General features: G+C 36.0%; 2 protein-coding genes and 1 pseudogene across 2 annotated transcripts; 1 reads left to right on the plus strand and 2 right to left on the minus strand.

Moving 5' to 3' along the window:
• Positions 1-240: 240 nt before the first annotated feature.
• On the minus strand, positions 241-23,198 carry LOC147287633 (cycloartenol synthase-like; annotated as a pseudogene).
• On the plus strand, positions 11,867-18,677 carry LOC147287634 (beta-amyrin synthase-like). The gene is made up of 16 exons (XM_086239439.1): positions 11,867-12,067; positions 14,068-14,253; positions 14,944-15,033; positions 15,163-15,360; positions 15,476-15,560; positions 15,649-15,815; positions 15,894-16,085; positions 16,200-16,313; positions 16,581-16,700; positions 16,795-16,917; positions 17,002-17,100; positions 17,398-17,454; positions 17,572-17,762; positions 17,864-18,041; positions 18,254-18,418; positions 18,558-18,677. The coding sequence occupies exons 1-16, from the start codon at positions 11,867-11,869 to the stop codon at positions 18,675-18,677; spliced, it is 2,286 nt and encodes a 761-aa protein (XP_086095565.1).
• Positions 18,953-20,375, minus strand: LOC147287635 (cycloartenol synthase-like; the record flags this gene model as incomplete). The annotated part of the gene is made up of 5 exons (XM_086239236.1): positions 18,953-18,988; positions 19,153-19,209; positions 19,899-19,997; positions 20,066-20,185; positions 20,265-20,375. Coding segments are annotated over 5 exons (423 nt in total), but the record flags the coding sequence as incomplete, so codon positions are not given.
• Positions 23,199-24,442: the final 1,244 nt, after the last annotated feature.

Below are 24,442 nucleotides of genomic sequence, written 5' to 3' on the forward strand. Positions count from 1 at the left end.
TTCCTACTCAGCTAATTTTTCTCCTTCAAAATTGTTGGTGCATGATTATATGCATCTCTAAGTCATGCCAATTGCAATCGTATGGGAAGGGTGGCAAACTAAAAGCAAAAGGGAAAAATCGGTTGCTCACACATAAATACATATACATATGATATATTCCAGTTATTTTCTCTTTCCCTTGTCAATCAGAAATTATATTTAAATGCACAATCTTGATTGACAGTATATCAACATAATATGTCAGAATATCAACCGTATTGACAGTATATCCAAATGTACCTGCCCAGCACCAATGAAGGCCAACATAGCCCATGCAGTATAAGTGGCCAGATTTACCTTTTGAGGAAAATCTCCATTTTCCATCTGAGAATTTATTAGTATTATAGCTGCCCGATGCAATGGAGTTGGATCTCTCTGAGCCTTTTCAAACAAGAAAAATAACAAAAAAAACGTACAGGTACTAAAGTCAGCAACAAAATATGGAAGTTCAGATAATTCATAAAAGCACCCAAAACCCATGTTTGGTGCAAATCATTATGTAGCACCCAGAAACATATTTAAAATTCCACCAAGTCAAGATTCTCCTAAATTCCAATTTACACTGTTTGTTAAATTTCCTTTCCCAGTCCTGTCCTTTATATCAGAGAATGAAGAAGTTTTTTTCCCTCTTTCTATCCTTTTCCCCTCTCCCTCCTATCAGTGTTAGTGAGCTAATGACTTCCCCCAACTGCACCCCAACAAAAAAGTTAAAAAGTAGGAGTACGATTGATATCCAAATGTACCTGCCCAGCACCAATGAGGGCCAACATAGCCCATGCAGTATTGACTATATGTGGCCTATTGTCCTTGAGATTTGAATACACCTGTTGAAATGACATAGATAGTTGGCATAAGAGTCATGCAAATACTATAAGTATCAAACATAGATCATACATCTTGTAGACAATACATCGACAAATCAGTTACAACAGCTACATTAAAAAAAAAAAAAAAACTCCATAAAAATACTGCAGGCGCTATTCCAATTGTGTTATGGTAGATTTTTAATATCATATAGTTATAGGTACCAGACCAAGCAGTTAAAAAAAGACCTCTCTTTTCCCTAATATTCTTAGAGAACTGCAGATTGTGTAGAAGTGCATGTACTGACAGATCACAATGAAATAGCATCTCAAATGTAAAATATTACACAATCAAACTAATACTCATTACCAAACGTTCTTCAGGAATTGGTACTCTACCCACACAAAATCAACTAATTTGTTGAAAAGAGGTATCAGGCCCCACACAAGAAAAGGATATTTTAAATTTGATGAATCATTAAACCTTGTTCTGACATGATAGATAACTTTCTCCCCATCCACCTGAAGCAAGCTCTTTGGATAACAAAAAAAAAGAAGCCAGTGTCTCCAACAAAAAGTCCAACATGTTATAGTGTCAGACTGTTATCAAGATCATTGATCAGATGAAATTATGTTTTAATATGCAGTATCTACTTGACAAGAGTAACATGTTAGACTGTCTGTTGATGCTGAAAAATGGTAAAGCAGTCAACGTCGAGTCAAACCACGTGAACCCGTTGACCCACCACTGAGTGGATGACACGTCGAAGTGGGGTAGGAACAGGTAGCTGGGTTCGACTAGTGAATAGTGGAGAAAGAATAATATCCAATGCACCCTGCGCAAGTATACAAAAGTGAGCGGGAAGGGCACCGGTGTGGTACTGGCTGAAGCTCCTCCGACGCTCAAGTCAGTGTTCAGAGAATCTGTGAGCAGAGTGAGTGAATAGTATAATATTGATTGAATTGTCCTTTTGTGACAAGAAAGTACCTCTTTTATAGTACTTTTGGAAGAGTGTCAACCAATCCGGTGATGACACGTGTCCCTTGTAATGACTCGCATTGTAAGAGCGCCACATGTCACCTGTCTCGAGGATCCGAGTGAGTTGACACGGGTTGGGGCCCAGGAGGCTTGAGCTTGGGAGGCCGGAACCTAGGAGGTCAGGACCTAGGGGGCCGGAGCCTATGAGGCTGGATCCTGGGAGGTCAAGGCCTAGGAGGCCGGAGCTTAGGGGGCCGGAGCCTATGAGGTCGGAGCCTAGGAGGTCAAGGCCTAGGAGGCCGGAGCCTAGGAGGCCGAAGCCTAGGAGGTCAGGGGCTAGGAGCCCGGGAAGGGCTTAGCCTTTGGGCCTAGGAAGTCGATGCCTAGGAGGGGCTTAGCTTTTGGGCCTAGACCCATACGACATGTTGTTAAGCCTTGTGTGACTTGTCGTTATACCCAAATGATTCATCATACGAACACTGTCTAACAGGAGACCTTCACCCTATATATTATATTGAATTTGAAAAATAAACCAAGAGCCATCTGTTGCTTGTATCTTTTCAATGAACTTTGCAGCACTAGCAATACAGTTCTCTATTTCTTCCCTCCTATGCCCAGGATATAATTTCTTGAACAATGTATGTGCTTGAATTGCTGCTGAGGTGAATTCAACATATCTGCATTGCCACTCCAGTCAAGATGACATCAGGCATTTGTCATGATATAGGATTAAATGTATAACATTCAAAATGAAACGTGCAGAAATCTTACGGATAATCAATAACAATGTCACCAAAAGTTTCAGCTGGATTGATTAGCTGAAAAAAAGAATATAGGATAGATTTAAAAAATCACACATATATCATACCATCATCAATATGTATAACAGAGTAGAATGTTGAAGAAATTGGGTAAAAAGTCAAAGAAAAGAAAAATAGAGCATAAATGATACTCACCTCCAACCACTGGTATGATCTAGTCAATTCATATGTCGCAAAGCCACCATCACCATTCTGCAGTGCTTCCACAAACAAAAGATTAGGGAATTAGTAAAATACTCCTAAACCCAAAATGCAGGAATATGTAAATATTCTGCCAGCTACTTAAGCCACAAGAACTGCTGAATAAGAATCATGACATGCTTGGCAGAACTAACATTCAGAACACTCACATGGGTGCATATATCATATAGAAACATTCACATGTAAACTTTCTTTCTTTTATGTTCTCACCACACTATCATGGATTTTCTCTAGAACTCCCAATTATTATTGTAGACAAAACAGAAAATATTGTAGTAAGTTATCATCATGAAACATTACAGAAACATTAGAAGTTAATACCACCCACATTACAATTTGTTTTCAATGCTAATGCTAGCCCAGGACTGACGGCCCAACATTTTGCCATGCAGCCAGGAATTTGTCCAGTGTAAATCTCATTATCTACAAAAGACAAATCTACACACCTAGACAAAAAGGCTTAAACTGGCAAACAAGTGAACCACAAGAACCTAGCATTAAAATCTATCTACGGCCACAAGTTAATTATAAGCTATCATGTCTTTTCTTAAGGTGTCAACCCATATTTTTTTTGGTTTGCTACAACATGGGCCTAGTTTTAACTTCCTGAACCCATCAACATGTCCTGGCTGAGATTCCAACTCCCATATCAGCCAGAATGCAATATAGCCAATGATTACCTGTAAGGAAAGTGTAACATTTACTGCATCATATAATCGCTTTATATCCAATGATTCCCCAACTGTTTCTGTTGGAAGTTTTGATAGCAATAAGGCAGCCTGCACAAAGAAACATATATTATTAAAAAGATTTATTTGCATGTGAAAATGTTGAGTGCCCAAGCTACCTTCAGTCCTTCCGCTGTGCAGTCGGAGATAGGCCATCCATGATCTGCTGTTGAGAATGGCCAAGCACCTTTTGAAATGTGGCGATACCAAAAATTTAGATCTCCAGGACAATCTTCTAAGACCTTCAAAGCAAGATACTAGTCAAGCAAGGATACTTAGCATAAATGTTAAATGATACAGTGATTTTCTGCCCACAAAAACCTGGGAATCTTTTATGTACTCGTGTGCTTTTCTCAAAGTAGGTCCATATTCTTCAACAAGGTTAGTTGATATGAATGCTTGAATGGCAAAAGAAGTATCCCATGATTGACTTCCATTGTAGCGCTGCAGCAAAGAATAAAAAATAAAAATAAATTAGCAACATATTCACAAAGTTGTAAATTTGTAACAAACTCTTACCACAAAGGACTAAAATGAGATTGCATGAGGTGAGAAAGAGGGAGTGCATCTGAGTGAATCTGCAAACTAAAGAAAATGCCAATTATGCAACTCCATTGGCATGTTGATACATGCTGGAGATCTTTTGGCAGCCTTGTAATAATGAAAAAAGAAGAAGAAGTAAAATAAAAAATTTGATGGAAGGCTACTAGTTCTTTTCTTTCATTTCCCATGTACTCCTTATGTTCTAGAATGTAAATTTTCTATATAATGTAACAGGTTAGTAGGTTACTGACCACATCAATGGGTATTTTATATTGTTTTTTTTTTTAAGTTTAAATTTTTGGATCATATGGGTATATTCCTCAAAGAGGATGTTTTCTTGATATAAGTTGTGATTAATTGTCATTCAAAAGCAATGGACCCAACAATAGAAAAAGTAAATAATAGTTGTCAGTGGTAAAAACATCTCACACAAACTAATTTTACACCAATATGAGAATTAACATGGACTAAAACAATGTTTTCCTGAAGCTTCTGTTAAACTTGCAGTTTCACGCATTGCTCTCTACTACATATAAACCAGAAAACAAAAAACAATATGGATGATGATACACATCATCAAAATATCTCCATGCTTACCTTGTTAACAGGCCCTATGCATATATACCGAGTATTTTCATCTTCATAGTGAATATGCTCCATTACAGTCAGCAAAGCCTTCTCCCTCAATCGTTTTGCAGGCCAACGCATAAAAACAGGTTCAAATACATAGTGAAGAGATGCCCACAAAATATCCTGAACCATTGGGTGTGGGTAGTATAGATCTTCCTAACAATTTTGTAAAGCATCCCATGTAAGCATCCGAAGAACATTTGTGATGAACTATTATAAATAGATTACCTGTACAATTACAGCTAGGTGAAAACTGATCATGCACATACATACACATATGTAGTGCACATGTGTAGTATTTGTATTTGAAGAGTTATAGGAAAGCAATCTCTTACACCAACCTGTTCCTATTCTAGAACCATAAATCATACATGTACTTGCAAATAAATATCATGGTATCATGATAAAATTGGTTTTGGGTTGGATGCTCTAATTCTATCATGGTATCAGAGCCAGGTTATCCGCGTGTAAGGCCCAACGGCCACACGTGCTCCCACGTCACCCAATACAATTTATTCACGTGTAAGGCTCAAAATATCGCCACACGTGCAGGGGCGTGTTGAGAGTAATGTGGAGCAATGTCCCACATCGGAAAACTAGAGTTTAGCATATGTGCTTATAAGTCTTGGGCCTCTCCACCCATTGCCAATTGGTTTTTGGTTGGATGCTCTAATTCTATCATGGTATCAGAGCTTGGTTATTCGCGTGTAAGGCTCAACGGCGCCAACACGTGCTCCCACGTCACCCAATACAATTTGTTCACGTGTAAGGCTCAAAAATCTTGCCACACGTGCGGGGGCGTGTTGAGAGTAATGTGGAGCAATGTCCCACATCGGAAAACTAAGGCTTAGCATATGTGCTTATAAGTCTTGGGCCTCTCCACTCATTGCCAATTGGTTTTGGGTTGGATGCTCTAATTCTATCACCTATCACCATCAAAGATGCATGTCAACTAATATTTTTAAAGGATTACGTAACTGGCACAATCCAACAAGATAAACATAGCATTCATACTGAAAGCCACATTTTCCCCCATGAAGTAATTGTAGTCACGCCACCATGGTCTAATATCCATTTTCGTGCTATTTCCATTGCCCCTTGTCCATCATCAGCACCTTCACCAAGCAACCTCAAAGTAACATAATTTAGTGCAGTACCAAACATGGTACTTGGGCCCTCAATATGTAGACCCGGCCCATCTTTATTCTGCAAAAAGACTGATCAGTTCTTTGGACGAAGATGTAACGACATTAACTGTAAAAAAGTCATCCATCGTATAAGCAATTCACTGTGTTTGAGTAATTTGTCAATATTGGCTTTTAAGAGAAGGAGAGTGAATATGAATCATATCGATCAGTTTGTTTACTTTATTATTAAACAAGGAGAAAATAACATGAAATTCTATGTGGAAAGGAATGCTTTTTCAAAAAAGCATTAATTTCATGAGAAACGCTTCTTGCCTGATGATTATAGACGTATCTGCACATCTCCTGTTGATGCTCTTTTGATAACACAGCATTTAGAGCTCCGGTAATTGATAGTGTAATGACCTGTTGCAATTGGTAAGTCATACACTTAGCCACCAAATACTTTAAAAATCTCGATTCATTCATTTCACTACGACAAAGGCCATGAAATTCCAAAATGATTATGCAGTCATCTTTGGGAATCCAAAATATTTTCTCATATTTGGCCATAAAATATGGAATTTATGTGTTTTCATACAAACATCGATGGAAGCACATAGTGTTTTTCAGAAATCTTGGTCATAACAAGCTCAACGGACAGCTGACTGATATGTTTGGGAAACTTTCTAAACTCAAAGAGCTGTATGTTCTGCTAAATGAAAAGGCCTTTTCAAGACACTTCAACCCTTCTGTTCTCCTAGCTTTTGCATAATAATAAGACATCCTTGTGGATAGTGCCATAAAAAAAGTATGCTTATTGTATCTATCAGAATATCAGATACACAAGTAGTAGATAAAAATGAACATTACTATCAGCCAAAATCTTCTCCCACAGTATATGACACATTGACACAGGCAGAACTCGAAGAAAATTAAGGTCATTTCTGAACTCAATGAAGCCAAAACAGAACTTCCTGAGAAGTACTATACCCCCATCCAGGCATTCTCTTCTCTGACCTTGCGGGAGGCCATTCCCAATTCCCAGTTATTAATTTATACACTTCGTAATTTCACATGAGTCTTGAATCTTAAACCTTGTTTGTGGATGTTCGCACTTGAATGGGCCTGCAACCATATAATATAGGGATTTTTATAACTCCAGTACTCAAACTTTGATACATATTAATCAACTATTAAATTTTGAAAATGCAAGTTAGTAAGAAATAGACAACAACATATATCAAGTTAAAGAATGTCCAACACCTGCTGTTATATTTTGTTGTGTTTTTTGGGAATGCATGCATATTCTGTTTTCTGTCGTTTACTGGTCGGTTAATGACTAATATTGAAGGAATGCCATGTCATATTCTCTCTCTCTCTCTCTCTCTATGTATATATATATATATATATAGATATACATATATATGGTATGTTTGCTGAGGATCGATCATATATAAACCATTTCTCTGTTAAGAGCTCTCCATGAGTTTGTAGTCAAATCAGGAGGAATATATTAATGATTATGAGTGCATGCATGGCATTGGCCGGTAGCTACAATGGATATGTTTTTTTTTTTTTTTTTTGTTGTGATTAATCGGTACGTACAATGGATATACTAATTGTGCATGATATTGATAAGGTTATGTTGCATGCATGTTTTACATCTAGCGAATGCCCTCTGCTTTGAGCAAAACAATAAATATTGCACATATCATCATGAGGCACAATTTGTTAAATGTACGTAGGGGTCGGCAATGGGCCGGGCTGGGCTAGCCCGGCCCAAATTTTTCTGACGTACAATGGATATGTTTTTTTTTTTGTGACGTACAATGGATATACTAATTGTGCATGATATTGATAAGGTTATGTTGCATGCATGTTTTACATCTAGCGAATGCCCTCTGCTTTGAGCAAAACAATAAATATTGCACATATCATCATGAGGCACAATTTGTTAAATGTACGTATCATATAGTTCTTGTGTTTTCAATTATTTAAATATGCATCTTCCATGTTTTTCTTAGCTTATTTTTCTTGTTACCTTATAAAATTATGTCATATATTAAAATTGGCTGGCTCCTATATTTGAGGATGTAGCAATGACTTCAGTGATGGGCAGCTTAGCTTGATTTTATATTTGAGTTTTAATTACCACATGCCATTAATATATAGAGTAGTAATAAATAGGGCAATGCTAGAGTGCCCTAATTAGGGCACGTGCTCTAATGACATAGAATTTCCATGTCAATTAAATCATTTAATACATCTAATAATCTATGCCACATAAATTTTTAAAAATACTAATATAACCTGGTTTAAAATTCTACAAAACATTAATTAAATTACAAAAGGAAAAAAGATTTAAAAAAGGTTTCATGACAAAATTAAAAAACCTATAAATGTACGTTCTATCTCTTTAAGAAATTTTTGTCCCAATTTTAGAACCCTAAAAAGCTCCCCTCACTATTTTGATCTTGTCATATGTGGATGGTTCCAGATCGAATAGTTTTATAATTTTGGCGTTCATAATTTTGAAGTTCTAGATAACTATGAAAACAATGGAATTTATCTCATATTACCCTACCCTGCATTTGAATGGATTTACGATGACCCGTTAATGAATTAGATTGGAAAGCAGCAATACTGCATAATCTTAATTCCATTGAAGTTTTCCTTTTGTATTCTTGTTGCCCTTGAACCCTTCAACACGGTTATCATAGATGAAAGCTTTTGATTTTTGCAGGTTTTTTTAACGAAGACAAAATGAGTTTCGATAATAATCTTAATTGGATTGATGGGTGATGATAGAATTGAGATTATGGGTTTAGCTAATTCTTCAAAGGGAGTCTCCTTTCTCTTCCAGATGAGTTGATTAAACCTTGCTCTTTAAATAAAGTTTTTAATGAAAAGTGGAGAAGATAATAGCAATATCCATGGGAGCAGATGAATATATTGCTGTTCAGAATTTTGTGTGTGATCTGAACGTGTGTTGCAAATTTTCAGTACGGAGAAGATAACAAATTAAGTATAAATTAAGACAATTAGATTTGGGTTGGATAAGACAGTCTTTCAATAAATATGATATTAATTTCATATTAAAAATAAATGGTGAGGTGTATAATCACCAAAAAACAAAAGAATGATGTGTATTATTTAACTTTGCCACATAAGATTAGGGTACATGTATTTTGTGCCCTATTAGGGCACAAAATCTTTCCCTAATAAATAATGGGTGCTCTTATTTAGCTCCAATAAATTCATTTCTAAGCTAACACTTTAATGAAAATTCAATTTTCAATTCTTTGTACCCTTACGTAAATTGATCAATAAGGACCATTGAAATTTAATTTAAAAAAATTCAATGAAACCTATGCCCAACATCATCTCTCCACTTAATTAGCTCTCTAACCAAAAACTCTAAGCTAGCTCACTAAAATATACTCTCTAAATTATCCTTCTTTGGTGCAAACAAGTGTAATATTGACAAATTGATACTCAAATTAATTGTGGTTTGGAAATATCTAAATGAAGTATGTTGATGATTTTTTTCAGTTTAAATTCTTTCATTTTTTAAAATTGGAATTGCATCGTGTTCGGCACTCGTTGTATGACGTTCAACAGTGACCAACTGAACGTTATGTTACATGTTCGGCAACTCACTACCAAACATGAAGGAGGATGTTCGGTCGGTAGTTGCCAAATGGGCCCAATTTTTTTTTTTAAAAATGGTATTCGGTAGATGCTAACCGAACTTTCTTGCACATGTTCGGAAAGTAGCTGCCGAACCTCTAGTAGGATATATGTTCGGCACAGTGTCGAACGATTTGCGAAAAAATAAGTTCAAGAGCAACCCCAATGTGTTCAAATTATCGATTAAACATTTAGGATTCAAAATATGGCAATCCAAGCACAGATTATTTAACAAATAACTTAAAACCAACTCCATAAATTCATGATTCAATGTTGGGTTCGGATGTGATATTGGTGTTAGATTCAATGGTGATGGTGCTGGGTGGTGATGGCATAGGATTTGACTATTTGAGTGTGGTTAGTTGAGTATAGATAATAGGAATAGATGGCTAATTGAGTTGTGTTTGAGTAAGGATATTTTTGAAAAAGTTGTTAGGTGTAGTAAATAATTTTTGAGTTTTAAATTTTGGAGTTGGGTGTAGAAATGGTAGGGCTAGAAATAAATAAGTTGGGTTCAAATATTAGCACCCATAAATAATTAACTTTCTTCTAAAAGCATGTGCATTCAGGATTCTCAAAAAGAAAAAAAAAAAACATGTACATTCATATCATCATAGAGTCATGGCTTGGGACTATTTTCTCAGGCCCCTGGCTTATTCTATCATATAGTCAAGGAGAGGCCAACGGCCAACAATTAATAGACAATACAAACACAACTTACAACTTTCATCGATCATATTGTACTTGAAAAGGAAATGTGCAAACCTTAATCGCCTTACAAAATATGTCAAAAGCATTTTCAGATTAGTAGAAGCACTTTTGATAATGTTTGGCAAAAATAAATAAAAGTACTTTTAAGGAGTTTTTTGAGAACTTGAGGAAGAACTTTCAAGTGCTTTTACATGAACCATTTAAAATTTTTATAAAAATATGTTTGTGCTTCTTTGCAAAAGCACTTCCAGTAAAAACGCTACTAATTAAAAGCGCTTCCTAAAACCAGTTCCAAACGGGCCTCAAGAGAAAAGTACTTTTAGTATATTCTTTCTTTCTTTATTTCGACTCTCCATTTCAAACATTAATTAATAAAAGAGCAATTTTGATGGATAACCGTGTTAATCTGATAACGAAAGATGAAATTAATTAAGGTTACATTTTGTCGAAGGAAAAAATTAGAAGGAAAAATATTTTTCATTAATTTGTAGGGAAATTAATTCTCTCTCATCAGTACGTACTACCTGGTGAGGAACTTAATTGTACGTATCTGTTGCTAATAGTTAACAAGCTTAGCATGGATAACATGTGGCACAAGTTGGATAACATAATAATGGTGAACCTGACTCAAAAGTTGTGAGCAAATTTGCTCTATAGATCTCTACATAAATGTTCTTAGATAGACAATTAATGTATATCAAATTCTCACCATGCAATTAAAATTTGTTCTTCCTTTATATATGTAGCTTTCAGAGGGACTATATAGCGAGCTGCAGTCCAATCCACACCTTTCGAATCTCTATACAATATTAATCAGGGACGGATCCAGGAATTGAAATTGAGGGGTGCTAGTCAGGTGGGGCCTGGCGACGCGAAGTGGCGGCAAAATTTTTTAAGAAGCGGACAGGTAATCGGCTGAGGCAAGTCCCCAAGACTGGGTTTCGATTGTAGAGGCAAAACCAGGTTTAATTCGCAGCTCTAATGAGCTTTGTGAGAGGAGGAGAAAGCTTTTTTTATCACAGTAGCTACCTTCTCTACAAGTGGGTCAATCTTGTCTTCAAAATTCTCATAGAAAACAGGCATAATGTGGGGGAAAAAAAACGCTGTTTTGCGAAATGAGAAACTTATTTAATTATTAGCTTGGTATAGAATGTTAGTGTGAAGTCAACTATTGTAATTAATATTAGAGAAATTAGAGTGATTTACATAATTATAGGGATTGTTAAGATAACATGATTGGTAGAATTTATAGCATAGTTGACATTGTAAGTTTTCTTTTTCTGTATTTAGCCTCTGTATTATTTATACCTCCATCTTGGAGAGAATAAAAAACACAGAATTATTCTAAACCTAGAGAAATTAGCATAGAATAATAAATTGAACACATGCAGCTTCCACTTCATGAGCTGATTAATCAACTTTCTCTCCAATCTGCAGCTGCCGGCCCTTCCGCACATGCTCCCAGCAACCACTTCTCTCGCTTGTCAACCACTTCACGGCATGTACAGCATTGGGGGGCTAATAGGATATTTATTAAGCAAACTAGCTTAATTGTTCAATTTAAAGCTAGCTAGCTTGTTGTGTTAAATTGAAAATGTGGAAGCTTAAGGTTGCAGATGGTGGGAGTGACCCTTACATCTACAGCACAAACAAGTTTGTGGGGAGGCAGACCTGGGAGTTTGATCCTCAGGCAGGAACTGAAGAAGAGAGAGCGGAGGTGGAGGAGGCACGTCTCACTTTCTACAACAACCGCTATCAGCTCAAGCCTAGTGGTGATCTTCTCTGGCGTTTGCAGGTGTATATATATATACCTAATACCCTACGTACCCTAAAAACATCTCAATTAATTCATCAACGTCTCTGATCAATCCCTGTTCTTAATCCCAATGCATTTTTAAGTTGTGGCCAACACAACAATCTGGAATGTAAAGTTTTGTGTTAATTTGGATATTTTCATTCATTGTCAATTAGCTTTGGATTTGATGCATACTTTAACTTCGATCTACATGATATTAGATCAAACAATTCACATGTCAGCCTAACAACAACCACATGTGTTTGCATACATCAACCCGAACATTAGTTTGTGTTATTTCTACAATAGTTATGTACCTTTTAATAGTAGGTCATAAATGTGGGATATATGCAAGCAATATTCCTACATTTGTATTCTAATATAAATTCAGAAAAAAGATATTGGGGCCTAATATGATTAACAACGGTGGCATAAATGGAGTAGAATTGATGTGGTGATATGGTCACAAAATAAAAATATCTCAAAATGAAGGAAAGTCTATATATCACAAGTTTCACTTTCACAAGTACATATTGCATGACACTCATGTTCCGTGAATCCACCACAAGTGACGCTAACCACCCCCCAGTAATATCCCTCACGGAAAGAAGCTAGAGAGAATTAAGAGTGTCAATAGTGTATTTTTTGGGGGTCTAAGTATTCAATTGAGATTTTGATAAATTTCAAGGATTTATCAACTCATGCATATTTCATGGATTTTATGGATTCTTATGCAATTTCATGGAATCCATCAAAATCTAAGGGGGAAATGTTAGAATTCTCGTAGCCTTTGTTTTTAGTTCAAAATCCACCAAAATTCAATTCAGAATTTTAAAGATTTCATAGAAATCCATGTGTATTCAATCTCTTATGAATTTAAAGGATTTCATTAAGTTGTAGACACCTAAATTTCTATGGAATTCTTAAAATTCTGAATTGAATACACCTATATCTCGATGAATTTTTCAGATTTTTTTAAAATCCATTAGAATCTCAATTGAATACACCTCTTAAGTGTCAATAGCTAGCGTTGACCTTTAATTTTGGTATGTTTGTCTTGTTTTTAACACTTTATTTTACTTATTTTAATGGAAATTAAAAACCATTCCATGTAAAAAATAAAAAATGTAGAGGTGTAAAATGGGTGTCATGTCGACCCACAACACAATCCGATTAATTCCAATGTGTTTGCCTTTTGTCTCATATTTAATATGTCACGATAGGAAATAACTTACCTATCCCTCGAGATACCACTTGATGTCCCCCCTCTCTCATTGGCTCTCTCTCTCTCTCTCTCTCTCTCTCTCTCTGATACCACTTGTCTCTATCACAGGAATAAATAAGTTCTTTTGATCACGATACTTAACTGTGTTAGTCCTATGGGTACAAACCACGTGGGCTGTTCGTACCCATGTTATATACTGACCTGACATATATTGTGCCTTAAAATAGGTGGGTTCCACCTCTCTCTATTATGGATATAATATCTATTTGGTTATGCGCAGAGTGAACAGTGCTAAGTGCTCGGTGGTTTCGTGTCACGCTCATTTTATTAAAGTGAACCAGGCTGAGAGTGCACCGTGGCATGTGAGCTGAGTTATCGATCAGTCTTATTTTTCAACTGGAGTTAAAAAAAAAAAAAAAAAAACCTATAATTTTTTTATAAATAAATTTTAATTTTTGTTTGCCTTTCAAATTCAATGATAGCTGGGTGGGCTCAGCTCATTCATGGCTTGAATCCAACTTCTAGTTGATTGTATGGCTTCTTAGCTTGCTTCAATAAAGTATTTCTACATTAAAACAAAAAACAAAATCAATGGTGTTATTTTATAATGTAATATATAGTGTAAGTTGGTGTATTTTATTTATAGTATATTATGTACTTCTGTTTATTTGTCTATATTTTAATGAAAAAAACATGTTTTCAGATAGATACAAATAGTTTTGTAGTTTAATTAAGTGCCTCTAGTATCATTGTTTCTGTGTTTACTAAACTGCAGTTCCTAAGAGAGAAGAAGTTCAAACAGACAATTCCGCCAGTAAAGGTTGAGGATGGGGAGACAATCACAGATGAAAAGGCCATAGCCGCATTGAGAAGGGCTGTCCACTTCTTTTCAGCCTTGCAGGGTAGTGATGGCCATTGGCCTGCTGAAAATGCTGGCCCATTGTTTTTCCTTCCACCTCTGGTGAGTTTTTTTCTTTCGACACTCATCATTACTATCATTGTGAACTTTATACATTATACATGGTAGAAGAACAATACTTGGCTCCATCCTCTGAAGGAGGAGCTCCTCCAACCCCATCTTACAAAAGCATGTCTTTTTTTTTTTTTTTTTTTTTTATTTTCATTCTGAATAAATAAAAATGTACATACAAGAATACAAGATTATTGTGAGATGGGGTTGGAGGAGCTCCTCTTTTAGGGGATATGGAGCCAGTTATTGCATGTTCATGGTAGAAAGGGTATAGATCAGTGTTGATTCCTATTTCCTTATTGGTTGAAAAAAATTGTCTAATAAATCTTAATATACTCATTAGGTGTGTCTTCACCTAATAGCTTAAGTATTCACATTGGTTGGACTTTATTAATTAGTTTGGGATACATTGTTAAATAATTCCTTATCAACTTGAGTTTAATGTTGCGGTATTTTGATTGTCTAACATAGCATTAAAGCTTTAGTTTTAATAGATCTTGGGTTTGACACTTCAAAGCCCGATTTCATACTTATCACTTATCATTGTACCGGGCAGTTGTACCGGGCAGAGTGGAACTGCACCTATATATACTGTTAACATTGTCTTGCTTAATGCAAATTATTTCAGTTTTTCTGCTAAAATTACTAAATGAACTATAAAATCCTCTGCAAAACTTGCAGGTCATGTGTATGTACATTACAGGGCATCTTAATACTGTATTCCCTGAAGAGCATCGCAAAGAAATTCTGCGTTACATGTACTGTCATCAGGTACGTACTTTTTGGTACTTGCTCACACAAATAGGACCAAAATTTATTCACTTGTGCATATAATTCTTCAGCATGTGTTAAACTAATGTATAAAGAATAAAGAATGCTACTGAATTTTGTATGTTTCAGAATGAAGACGGCGGCTGGGGTTTACACATTGAAGGCCACAGCACCATGTTCTGCACAGCTCTCAACTACATTTGTATGCGTATTCTTGGTGAAGGACCTGATGGTGGCCAAGACAATGCTTGTGCAAGAGCCAGAAAGTGGATTCTTGATCATGGTAGTGTCACAAACATACCCTCTTGGGGAAAGACTTGGCTTTCGGTATGGTCATGCTCATCACAGACCCACATCAAAGTTGTTGCATGCATGAAGAAAATGCATAGGGTATTTTGAACCAATATGAATATTGAATATTGTTGCAATTAATTTGTTGTAGATACTTGGTGTGTTTGAGTGGTCTGGAAGCAACCCAATGCCCCCAGAGTTTTGGATTCTTCCTAAATTTCTTCCTATGCATCCAGGTTAGCACACTTCCCTGCTGTGCTTGAATGAAATCCTTATGATTAGTTTGTAATCTTCATTTTAATCTCTTTTATCCTGAAAGTGCAGCAAAAATGTGGTGCAATTGTCGGATGGTGTACATGCCCATGTCATATTTATATGGGAAAAGGTTTGTTGGTCCAATCACACCTCTCATTCTACAATTGAGGGAAGAACTTTATTCTCAACCTTACAATGAAATTAATTGGAAGAAAATACGCCATCAATGTGCCAAAGTGAGTTTCACTTAATTTGAAGGCTGAATTAGTTAATTATTTGATGTACAGAACCTGATTACACTAAATTGATTGCAGGAGGATGTCTACTACCCTCATCCTTGGATACAGGATCTCCTTTGGGATAGTCTCTACATATGCACAGAGCCTTTTCTCACTCGCCCACCCTTCAACAAGTTGATCAGAGAAAGGGCTCTTCAAGTAACAATGAAGCATATTCATTACGAAGATGAGAACAGCCGATACATCACCATTGGATGTGTGGAAAAGGTAATGTGAATGCAGTACCAAGGATGAAGATGTAGGACTATGGAGAACATCTATTTCAGGCTACACATGACTACAACTTTCCAGATTCTCATTTTACTTGCATTACTTGAACAGGTGTTATGTATGCTTGCTTGTTGGGTTGAAGATCCAAATGGGGACTATTTTAAGAAGCATCTTGCCAGAATCCCAGATTATTTATGGCTTGCTGAAGATGGGATGAAGATGCAAGTTAGTACACATTTTGTTAAAACAATAGCAGTGAAACACTATACAGTGAATTTGTCTCCTTCTGTTTTCACTTCAAATTTTTACTGTTAACTATAAATGTTGAACATAAAATGAAAATATTTCCTAATTGTTGAATACTGTTAACTGTATTCATATATGCATTTAGTTTAAGCCAGAGTTTTGCTCCTTTGGTCATTAATTGGAAGTGTACCTCACATAAAAGAGAAGGAAAAACCTTATGCACTGATATATTTGATTGATTTGCAGAGTTTTGGTAGTCAGCAGTGGGATGCTGGTTTTGCCGTTCAAGCTTTGCTTGCTACCAATCTCACTGATGAAATTGGACCCACGCTCGCTAGAGGACACGACTTCATAAAGAAATCTCAGGTTCAAATATAACTCAATTATTATTTTTTGTAAATACAAATGTGTATCCATTAATTGGTTCAGACTAATGACTCATTTGCACTTAATTTTTAAGGTCAAGGACAATCCATCTGGTGACTTTAAAAGCATGTACCGCCACATTTCAAAAGGGTCATGGACATTCTCTGATCAAGATCATGGATGGCAAGTTTCTGATTGCACTGCAGAAGGTTTAAAGGTAACTCACTTTGTAAAATGCTTCAGTTGAGTTATCTAACCTGTGTGTTATCTCAATGTTTCTCACTGTAAACCCCTTCTACAGTGTTGCCTGCTGTTGTCGAAGATGCCACCAGAGGTAGTTGGTGAAAAAATGGAACCTGAGCGGTTATACGATTCTATCAAAGTCCTACTTTCCCTACAGGTGACCACTTGCCTGCAAAGATTATAGTGTCTTCAATTATTCTTATTCTGCACCTCTAGTCATAGAAATGAATTTGAATGGCGTGTGGTTGCCCTGCAGTAATCAAATTTGGATCTTGTTTTAATCATTAAAACAAAATGAAAAGGAAGAGTTTTCACATGATTCTTTCACCCCAGAGTTGCCATTCCCAATGGCTGCTTTAGTTTGAAGAATTTAATTTAACATTCTCTTTTCTAGTGCATTGGTCTTTTGTGTCTTTGCACTCATAAAAAAGCTCCATTTTATGACTAATTGCAGAGTAAGAATGGTGGTTTATCCGCTTGGGAACCAGCAGGAGCAGCAGAGTGGTTAGAAGTAAGAATAGTAACAAATTGGAGTCATGTTCTTGTGAAAATCTTTCAGACGATTATAAATGTTTTCGAAATCATCATTAGCAGATACTATATATTCTCACTCTTTTATTTCCTCCAGCTGTTGAATCCCACAGAATTCTTCGCGGACATTGTGATTGAGTATGAATATGTTGAATGCACTTCATCTGCAATCCAGGCTTTAGTTCTATTTATGAAGTTATACCCTGGGCACAGGAACAAAGAGATTGAACATTTCATAACCAATGCTACACAGTACCTTGAAAATATACAAACGCCCGATGGTTCATGGTATAGTCTATTCTAGGAAATGAAACATATGATTTGAATGCATGTTTGTCTTAACAACTAGTGCAGAATAAGAACTCAGTTAATAATAAACATTTCCACAGGTATGGAAATTGGGGAGTTTGCTTCACATATGGTACCTGGTTTGCCATTGGAGGGTTGGCAGCTGCTGGCAAGACTTTCAACGATTGTCCAGCCATGCGCAAAGCAGTTAGTTTTCTACTCACAACACAGAGAGAGAATGGTGGTTGGGGAGAGAGCTATCTTTCATGTCCAAAAAAGGTAAAACATTAGAGGAGTATTGTGCTATCCTGAATCCCACATCAGCTATGTGCTGGAGAGATATGAGATACATAAGTAAGGCCAATGAATTAAGAAGTTAACTTCAGCTAGCACTTTTGGATGAGGCCTTAGGTCTGGATAATGTTTTAAGCTTCAAGTTTCTTAATCCTGTTGACATAAATTAAAATATTTCTCTATGGTGGGTGATACAGAAATACATTCCTCTCGAAGGAAACCGATCCAATTTAGTACATACTGCATGGGCTATGATGGGTCTGATTCATTCTGGACAGGCAGAAAGAGACCCGACACCTCTTGATCGTGCTGCAAAGTTGATAATCAATTCGCAGATGGAAAATGGAGATTTTCCTCAACAGGTTTCTTTCTTAGCTTTTACATGACTTGCATCTTGATGAGTGAAATGCATCAAACACAGAAAAAAACATACCATGTTGTATGCATGCTTAAATTTTTACCTGCAATATTTTGTAACCATTAATCACTAAATTATGGCAGGAAATCACTGGAGTCTTTATGAAGAACTGCATGCTGCATTATGCAGCTTATAGAAACATCTTCCCTCTGTGGGCTCTTGCAGAATACCGAAGTCGAGTTTCATTGCCTTCCAAATCCTAAATCACTTACTCTATTATGTAGCTCAATCATCCAACATTTAGGATAAAACACAAAAAGGAGTTGTACCTTCTGTTAATTTCTTTCTTTAACGGCCATTAGTACGTATATGTATGGATGTTTACAAATGCTTCAGCCTCCTAAATTGGACAGATCATGTCTTAGATAATTGTTTTTCTCTGAATAATGTAAGTATAAGAAAAGCCTTCATTCGTATTCCTACTTAGCTAATTTTTCTCCTTCAAAATTGTTGGTGCATGATTATATGCATCTCTAAGTCATGCCAATTGCAATCGTATGGGAAGGGTGGCAAACTAAAAGCAAAAGGGAAAAAGTCAGTTGCTCACACATAAATACATATACATATGATATATTCGAGTATATCGTACCATCATCAATATGAATAACAGAGTAGAATGTTGAAGAAATTGGGTAAAGAGTCAAAAGAAAAGAAAAATAGAGCATAAATGATACTCACCTCCAACCACTGGTATGATCTAGTCAATTCATATGTCGCAAAGCCACCATCACCATTCTGCAGTGCTTCCACAAACAAAAGATTAGGGAATTAGTAAAATACTCCTAAACCCAAAATGCAGGAATATGTAAATATTCTGCTAGCTAATTAAGCCACAAGAACTGCTGAATAAGAATCATGACATACTTGGCAGAACTAACATTCACAACACTCACATGGGTGCATATATCATATAGAAACATTCACATGTAAACTTTCTTTCTTTTATGTTCTCACCACACTATCATGGATTTTCTCTAGAACTCCCAATTATTATTGTAGACAAAACAGAAAATATTGTAGTAAGTTATCATCATGGAACATTACAGAAACATTAGAAGTTAATATCACCCACATTACAATTTGTTTTCAATGCTAATGCTAGCCCAGGACTGACGACCCAACATTTTGCTATGCAGCTAGGAATTTGTCCAGTGTAAATCTCATTATCTACAAAAGAAAAATCTACACCCCTAGACAAAAAGGCTTAAACTGGCAAACAAATGAACCACAAGAACCTAGCATTAAAATCTATCTACGGCCACAAGTTAATTATAAGCTATCATGTCTTTTCTTAAGGTGTCAACCCATATTTTTTTTGGTTTGCTACAACATGGGCCTCGTTTTAACCTCCTGTACCCATCAACATGTCCTGTCTGAGATTCCAACTCCCATATCAGCCAGAATGCAATATAGCCAATGATTACCTGTAAGGAAAGTGTAACATTTACTGAATCATATAATCGCTTTATATCCAATGATCTCCCAACTGTTTCTGTTGGAAGTTTTGATAGCAATAAGGCAGCCTGCACAAAGAAACATATATTATTAAAAAGATTTATTTGCATGTGAAAATGTTGAGTGCCCAAGCTACCTTCAGTCCTTCCGCTGTGCAGTCGGAGATAGGCCATCCATGATCTGCTGTTGAGAATGGCCAAGCACCTTTTGAAATGCCATACCAAAAATTTAGATCTCCAGGACAATCTTCTAAGACCTTCAAAGCAAGATACTAGTCAAGCAAGGATACTTAGCATAAATGTTAAATGATACAGTGATTTTCTGCCCACAAAAACCTGGGAATCTTTTATGTACTCGTGTGCTTTTCTCAAAGTAGGTCCATATTCTTCAACAAGGTTAGTTGATATGATTGCTTGAATGGCAAAAGAAGTATCCCATGTGTTGAAAATTAATGCACATTATTGGAAAATACTACAAAATTCTAGAGACTTCCTCAAAGCTCATACAAATTAAAGCTAGAATATTCCACATAGTTCTACATAATTCTAAAAGTCTATAAGATAGCTTGAGAAGTAGAAAGAGTATTCTAGATAATTCTATTAGTAACTATCTTAACTAGAGAAGTCTAAGAATTTGTGGAATTATCTAGAATATATGATAAACATGTGGCTAATAGATGTTCTAGAGAAGTCAAGAGGGTTCATCTACTCTCTATATATATAGCATGTACCCATATCTAAGTGTAAGCAAAAGGCAATACTAAAAGCCACTAGTCCTAAAGTCCTATTGTCCTAGATATCTACATCTCCACTTGTATCCTCCTTTGTTCATCAATAAAAGATACTTTGTTTTATAGTTCAAACACTTCTCATATCAAGCATAGATAGCTAATAGAAGCTTACACAAGCCATTAGCTACAAGTGTTCTAAACACCCTCTAAATTTCTAACACCATGACTAACTTCCACTGTAGCCCTGCAGCAAAGAATAAAAAATAAAAATAAATTAGCAACATATTCACAAAGTTGTAAATTTGTAACAAACTCTTACAACAAAGGACTAAAATGAGATTGCATGAGGTGAGAAAAAAAAAGTGGGGGGAAGAAATAGGGAGAATATTAAAATCAGTCCAAGACAATTCAATGCTATTTCTGGACCTGCATTTTCATGCCATCTTCAGCAATCCACAAGTAATCAAAGATTCTTAGGAGATGCAATTTGAATGCCTCTGAGTTTGGATCCTCCGCCCAACAACAAAGCATATTTAACACCTGCATCATTTAGGAAATAGACAATCAAGAGTTCCATATATTCAGTGCATCTGAGTGGATCTGCAAACTAAAGAAAATGCCAATTATGCAACTCCATTGGCATGTTGATAGATGCTGGAGACCTTTTGGCAGCCATGTAATAATGAAAAAAGAAGAAGAAGTAAAATAAAAAATTTGATGGAAGGCTTCTAGTTCTTTTCTTTCATTTCCCATGTACTCCTTATGTTCTAGAATGTAAATTTTCTATATAATGTAACAGGTTAGTAGGTTACTGACCACATCAATGGGTATTTTATATTGTTTTTTTTTTTTTAGTATAAATTTTTGGATCATATTGGTATATTCCTCAAAGAGGATGTTTTCTTGATATAAGTTGTAATTAATTGTCATTCAAAAGCAATGGACCCAACAATAGAAAAAGTAAATAATAATTGTCAGTGGTAAAAACATCTCACACAAACTAATTTTACACCAATATGAGAATTAACATGGACTAAAACAATGTTTTCCTGAAGCTTCTGTTAAATTTGCAGTTTCACGCATTGCTCTCTACTACATATAAACCAGAAAACAAAAAACAATATGGATGATGATACACATCATCAAAATATCTCCATGCTTACCTTGTTAACAGGCCCTATGCATATATACCGAGTATTTTCATCTGCATAGTGAATATGCAGTCAGCAAAGCCTTCTCCCTCAACCGTTTTGCTGGCCAACGCATAAAAACAGGTTCAAATACATAGTGAAGAGATGCCCACAAAATATCCTGAACCATTGGGTGTGGGTAGTATAGATCTTCCTAACAATTTTGTAAAGCATCCCATGTAAGCATCCGAAGAACATTTGTGATGAACTATTATAAATAGATTACCTGTACAATTACAGCTAGGTGAAAACTGATCATGCACATACATACACATATGTAGTGCACATGTGTTGTATTTGTATTTGAAGAGTTATAGGAAAGCAATCTCTTACACCAACCTGTTCCTATTCTAGAACCATAAATCATACATGTACTTGCAAATAAATATCGAACATATGCATCACCTCTTCCTACTCTATGGAAGGTTGTGCAATTAAACTCAAAGACATGGGACCCTTTACTCCAGGGGGGCAGGAGAAAGAATAATGAATATAAAGAGGCAGATGTCTCTTACCAACCTTTGCACAGAGATTGCGAGCTTTATTCCAATCAACTTCATGATAGGGGATTGTGGGTGTGATAGGTCCAACAAACCTCTTCCCATACAAATATGACATGGGCAAATACACCATTCGACAATGACACCACATTCTTCCTATAAGTGGAAAATTTGAAAATTGACAACCAAAGAGTAAAAGTTACTCAGTTAACAACATTTCTAAAAGAATTAGCTAGCCATGCCTCATGGATCAAGATTTTCTGGAGATTCCATGTGTGACACCCAATTTTTGTAATAAAATGCAATACTCATATGTTTCACATGTCATAAGAAGGTATTAAGATCCCTAACAATGCTAATGGGACCTCACTTATATAGTCAGAATGGAAAAGAAAGCAGATCTATTTTCGGGATCAAGATTTATTGATTAAAGGAGTTTGAATTCGTCTTTATCCTGCCTAGAGTGAGCCTATAGCATAACCTTTAAATGTAACAATAATAAATAAGTAACCTGGATGTAATGGGAGAGAGTAAGGACATAGCCATACTTCTGGCGGCAGTGGAATATTCCCGGACCATTCATATGCCCCAAGTACCTATCACCATCAAAGATGCATGTCAACTAATATTTTTAAAGGATTACGTAACTGGCACAATCCAACAAGATACACATAGCATTCATACTGAAAGCCACATTTTCCCCCATGAAGTAATTGTAGTCACGCCACCATGGTCTAATATCCATTTTCGTGCTATTTCCATTGCCCCTTGTCCATCATCAAAACCTTCACCAAGCAACCTCAAAGTAACATAATTTAGTGCAGTACCGAACATGGTACTTAGGCCCTCAATATGTAGACCCCACCCCCCATCTTTATTCTGCAAAAAGACTGGTCAGTTCTTTGGACGAAGATGTAACGACATTAACTGTAAAAAAGTCATCCATTGTATAAGCAATTCACTGTGTTTGAGTAATGTGTCAATATTGGCTTTTAAGAGAAGGAGAGTGAATATGAATCATATCAGTTTGTTTACTTTATTATTAAACAAGGAGAAAATAACATGAAATTCTATGTGGAAAGGAATGCTTTTTCAAAAAAGCATTAATTTCATGAGAAACCATTCTTGCCTGATGATTATAGACGTATCTAGACATCTTCTGTTGATGCTCTTTTGATAACACAGCATTTAGAGCTCCGGTAATTGATAGTGTAATGACCTGTTGCAATTGGTAAGTCATACACTTAGCCACCAAACTACTGACTGGACCAAATACTTTAAAAAATCTCGCTTCATTCATTTCACTACGACAAAGGCCATGAAATTCCAAAATGATTATGTAGTCGTCTTTGGGAATCCAAAACATTTTCTCATATTTGGCCATAAAATATGGAATTTATGTGTTTTCATACAAACATCGATGGAAGCACATAGTGTTTTTCAGAAATCTTGGTCATAACAAGCTCAACGGACAGCTGACTGATATGTTTGGGAAACTTTCTAAACTCAAAGAGCTGTATGTTCTGCTATATGAAAAGGCCTTTTCAAGCCACTTCAACCCTTCTGTTCTCCTAGCTTTTGCATAATAATAACACATCCTTGTGGATAGTGCCATAAAAAAGTATGCTTATTGTATCTATCAGAATATCAGATACACAAGTAGTAGATAAAAATGAACATTACTATCAGCCAAAATCTTCTCCCACAGTATATGACACATTGACACAGGCAGAACTCAAAGAAAATTAAGGTCATTTCTGAATTCAATGAAGCCAAAACAGAACTTCCTGAGAAGTACTATACCCCCATCCAGGCATTCTCTTCTCTGACCTTGCGGGAGGCCATTCCCAATTCCCAGTTATTAATTTATACACTTCGTAATTTCACATGAATCTTGAATCTTAAACCTTGTTTGTGGACGTTCGCACTTGAATGGGCCTGTAACCATATAATATAAGTATAGGGATTTTTATAACTCCAGTACTCAAACTTTGATACTGTTAGAAATTTAGAGGGTGTTTAGGACACTCGTAGCTAATGGCTTGTGTAAGCTTCTATTAGCTATCTACATTAGCTATCTATGCTTGATATGA

The sequence above is a fragment of the Dryas octopetala genome, chromosome 4 (assembly GCF_963921425.1).
Source record: "Dryas octopetala chromosome 4, drDryOcto1.1, whole genome shotgun sequence".
Taxonomy (NCBI): domain Eukaryota; kingdom Viridiplantae; phylum Streptophyta; class Magnoliopsida; order Rosales; family Rosaceae; genus Dryas; species Dryas octopetala.